The sequence below is a fragment of the Limulus polyphemus genome, unplaced genomic scaffold, assembly GCF_000517525.1.
Source record: "Limulus polyphemus unplaced genomic scaffold, Limulus_polyphemus-2.1.2 Scaffold3361, whole genome shotgun sequence".
In the NCBI taxonomy this organism is placed as follows: Eukaryota; Metazoa; Arthropoda; class Merostomata; order Xiphosura; family Limulidae; genus Limulus; species Limulus polyphemus.
The window spans coordinates 53355-58324 of NW_013668971.1; the positions used below are offsets into that span (position 1 = coordinate 53355).

Sequence of the window (4970 nt, forward strand, 5' to 3'; positions counted from 1 at the left end):
CATTTATGTTTTTGTGCTATAATTTGTTGTCATTCTCGAATGAAAAAGGCATAATTTATATTTATTTCCTAATTTTTTATGGTGGTTATGAGATCGGTCAAATCTAGCAAACCCGTATAGATTCTTAACTGAAAATAATAGATAAAATATTTTTTATTAAGAAATGCTTGATAACTATCTGGAAATTATAAAGATTTGTATATAAAATATGAAAATTTACTGATGCATAAAAGTATTTTTAATCTTAAAATGAAAATTACTTTGCATGTTGGATAGGCAACATGCGAAAAGAAAAAAAGGAAGGAAAAACATTGCTTTACAAACCTTAAGACTTAAAAAAATTGATATTTTGTGTATGAAAGCATTGTAATGTTTACTGATAATCTGCCAAATTTCCTTAACATATGCTTACTAATTGAAAAGTTACAGCATGAAAACTATAACAAGCACGAAATGGTTATGAGGTTGGTCCTAGGGACCAAGCCCATGTTGAAAGAGTTAACTCTATCATCAAACTTTATTGGACTGACAACAACTGTGGGAAAAGAGCACAGTAGTCATGTCATGGAGGACATGGTTTGTTAACATGTGCCTGCCTCAAGTGAACAGGTGATGTCCACAGGAGGAGTACACATGTATAGAGTGTGCTGACGGAGGGCATAGCATAGTAGTGCATGCTTGCTTCAACTCTATCGAACAAACTCTGGCTGCAAGAGGAGGGTACAAGTGGCATGTGGTATAGCTATATGAGAGGTACTACACTGACAGTGTCACCACTGTCCCACTTCCCACTGTATTGGTACCCCTTGTTCTAACTCCAGTGATTTGATCCCAATTGGTAAATATTATCCATGGTTCACCACTACAGTGGCTAGGAAATTGTAAATGGCAAGGGTCACATATTCTCCACTCAGTGAGAAAATGAGGGGGGATTTGCAAAAAATGCCAGGATCCCCATCAGTCCTTCAATCTGGAAAGGGTTTTACTGGAGACAGTGCAAAGTGTGATGACCACGTAAACCTATTTTGAATAGCCACCAAGCAAGAGCCAGGGAAGCAAGTAGAATACTCCCTGGTGCTGAATGTTTCCACGATAGTCCATGGAATAGGCAGTCTAGATTGGACAAGAGTCAAATATATAGATATACCACAAGGATATCTCAAGTAGTATTGTGGAACACCCCATTTGACAGTGGGCATATATGGAGCCAGAACAGATGGTATGAGTGTTTTCTGTTATCCTGGCTTGATGTGAACACACTACTTATGCTGGTAGATGAAAAAGTCAAAGGACAACAGGAATGAGAAGAGAAAAAGCCTTACATGATTTGAGAGTCCAGTTCTACAGGCAAGGAACAAAACAACAAAAGAGTGGGTATAGTGGTAGGGGAAGAGGGGGTCAGACTGTTAGGCAGCATAAATGAGGGAATCAATGTTGAGCAAGGGTACTACCAATAGTACACAAGGGAAACAAGGCCAGGACCCAATGTGAAAGATAGAGAGGTGGGTATGCATAAATGTGAGACCAGACCTGGTTGAAAGCATCAACAACCAGGGCTGAGAGATGGGAAACAGGATATTAGAAGAGAGGAAGTTTGGAATTGAGAGAGTAGCGAGGCACTGATGAGTGAAATCCCCAAGAGAGATCCCACTCAATTGAAAACCTGGATGTAATGAGACCATTCCATGATCAGAATACAGTCTGGCTGAGAAAGGTGGTCCACAACCAGGTTCATAGTGTCTAGTACAGGGCAGGCAATGAGATGAACCCATTTAGAATTGGCCCAATAAAGAAGGTCTAGGGTTTGAAAGCAAACGGTCCTGGATCAAAAACCACTTGACAATTGTTTAAGAAACAACTGTTGAGTTGTCAAAATGGATAATAACTAAATGATCAACAAGGAAAAGTAAGAAATGGGAGCATGTCCAACAAATTGCCAGAAGATGGAGCATGTTGTATGGTGTGAGAACTCGTCCTGGGTCCATGTGCCTGATGTGAAACTGTCGTTCAGAGATGCTCCCCAACCAAAGAGGGAATCATTGGTAAAGAGGTGCAGGTCCAGTCTGGGTGGAGGTAATGGAATACTAATGGTGGTATGGGATAGGTCCATCCACCAAGCCAGATCCTTGAGTGAAGGAAGGCACTGGTGAACCAATAAAGTCAAAGTTTCACATGAGTCATTCCACTGGCCATGCAAGGACCATTGGAGAAGGTGCATATGTGCACAACACAAATGGACAGAAGTAGTTCCAGTAAAGCCATAGTCCTAAAAAGTGACACAATCTATTGTGCAGTATGAGTAGGATAAGGCATGAATCCTGGTGACTAGTTGTTCCATAGCTTGCAGGTGGATGGGAAAATGTTGAGTATGGCTGAGAAAGGAGTTGAAGAACACTCCAAGTTAAACCAGATAATGTGTGGAAGTGAGGAAAGATTTGGAAGTGTTAATGAACACTGTCTCCTTGAGACATAGATAGATGGAATTGAATAGAGGAGGACGGTATGGGATAAGGGTTGAGAGACGAAAGAGATGAGAACTGGAGTGAAAGTCCATGGGTAACAAGTAGAATAATGCACCTGCCTATGGAAAAGTGTGACCACAGGTTCACAAACCACAACAGATAGGCCCCAACAGGGCCTGACTCAACATGGTAATCACAGACAAGATGAAAGTGAGAACTGATGACAGACAGCCCCTGCCCATGATTCAATAGAATCAGGAATATTTCCAAAACTTCTAGGAGAAGGTTTTGTGGAAAGAAAGAAGAAAGTCAAACCTGGGAAATGAGAGTTCCCATACCCAAAAATTCTCAGCAACAATAAGCCAAGTGAGCAGGAAAAGGCAGAAGAATGGAAAAGACCATAGTGGAGAAGAATTGCCAGAAATATCCTCTTGGAGATGGTAGAGTGTCTAAGGTGTAAAATAGGGGGTATTGGAGTATGTTAAGAAGGATTAGGTGGATATGGGAGTGTTGGGCATTGGAGGTTAGAGCCAACCGCAAAGAGGCCGCCCCCAAATAGACAAGAGTGATTTCAAATTTTGGGAATTGAGAAAGAAGAATTCAGAATGACTTTAAGCCATGATATAAGAATCAGATAGACAAGGAGGGTGATGAATAAGGTTGTGAGAACATAGTTGGCCAGGGAAGTATTTGGCATGAACACAAATGGCAGGAGAAGGAGATAAATTAAACATTGTTAGGGTTAGGAATATGAAAAAAGGAATGAGAAGAGTCATGACATAGGGTAAAGAAAAAGAATGCTATATACCTGTAATATTAAGACCTGATAATGCAAGAAAATTCGAAGGTTCTCTTCAATGGGGAGAGAAGTTTCCAAGCATAACCAGATTGAGGAAATGAGCAAACAAGTTCATTCTCCGAATTCTCCCCTCAAAATGAGAGGAAGGATTGTCTGAAGAAGGGACTGGAGCTGAAGATCCTGGCTGTGTAAGGGAACCCATTACCATAACCACAATGGCCATCACCTCATCCTCAGTCAATGTACCTATAGAAGCCAACGTACATACATAATATGTGTGAAGAAGTTCTTCACTCACACAAGTAGTAGAAGATGTTGCATGAACTTATGAGTTCATAGTTTATAGAGAAAAAGAAGGAACTTAAGTTCTTCAAAGTTGCAAATCTCATTAAACAGAAAAACAAAACACATCTGATGTGTTCAGTGATGAGGAAAAAGTGAAGATTAACTAGAGCAATTACATAGAGTGAGATAATGCACAAGGAAATGTGTCACTTTCTACTGATGGAGGGCTTTTGCTTCATAATAACATTATTATGCAGTATTGCAATTCACAATAAAACTTGTGAGATTATGTGGAAGTTAACTAAAGGCTAGTGACATGCAAATATCTAAAGCAGATGCATGGGGAATATAGTTTAACTGTGTGAAGTGGTGGGGTATCATCTCGAAGTCTCAGATTTAACTTTATGCACAGGTGATGCTGCAGAATATAGCTACAACAGTATCACTAGATTCAGCTTTCTCAAATCAAAGACCAAAATAAACAAGAGAACACGACCTAATTTTACTGGTATAAATTTGTAGGATAAGAAAAATTAATGTAGAAAACAATAATCTGTCAAGCAATGCCGGAAGATTCAGGCACACTACTAAAATAAAACAGGCAAAATTCGAACTATTTTTAGAAAGAAAACACTGCAGGAAAGAATCCAATAATATAAATTCTAAATATATGCACTTACTATTACTTATGGGAAAAGTTTCTTCTTCATTCTTTGCCAATTTGATATCCAACAAAGAATCCTGCTCATCACCAGAAAAAGGTTCTGCCTTCAACTTTAATACTTCCATGGTTCCATCTGAGCTTCATGTTATATATTCTTATCAAAACATGCGGTTAGACTATAGAGAAACAGGGAAATAATTAAAAGTTGCATCATTCTAAAGGTTTCCAATAAATACTAATTTCAAAATACACAGTATTTTGATAACTTTCCACCACTTATTAAGTTTCTTCTTCTTCCTATCTTTAAAATAGTTACAAGTGCTGTTTACCTGACATTAACTGATTTTGAAATAAGATGTGTAACAAGACATTGAAACAATCCTCATCAACATATTTGCAAAGTTTAAATATGTAAGTTATTTTCATAACAGTAGGTTAATCAGTTGTTAGACTAAATGAAAACAATCATAATGAGAATCATCAATCAATGTAATCAATGCTTATATGTAATTGATTATATAGATTGATATATATCAAATATTTCAAAATGGAATAAAAACTACAGAAGAGTTTGTTAATTCCTCAAAATTTCTAAAAATTATTCACAGGTGGCTTTTCTCCCTAGACTCCTTACCAGGGTAACTTCCTGGACCTTTTGAACCTCTTCAACCAACACTTGGGCTTCAAAAGTTAGGGATAACTTACTGTTTTCAATTATTCCAACAATTGATTAATTAAAATTATGACTAGACTGTGACAA

At 38.0% G+C, this 4970-nt stretch overlaps 1 protein-coding gene across 1 annotated transcript in view; it reads right to left on the minus strand.

Moving 5' to 3' along the window:
* The window catches only part of LOC106469218 (zinc finger protein 227-like), a 20052-nt gene extending 15717 nt beyond the window's left edge, over window positions 1-4335 (minus strand). Inside the window, exon 1 of the mRNA XM_022397674.1 lies at window positions 4227-4335. Coding sequence (XP_022253382.1) covers window positions 4227-4335 — 109 coding nt within the window. The remainder of the gene's footprint in view (window positions 1-4226) is intronic.
* Between the last annotated feature and the right edge of the window lie 635 nt (window positions 4336-4970).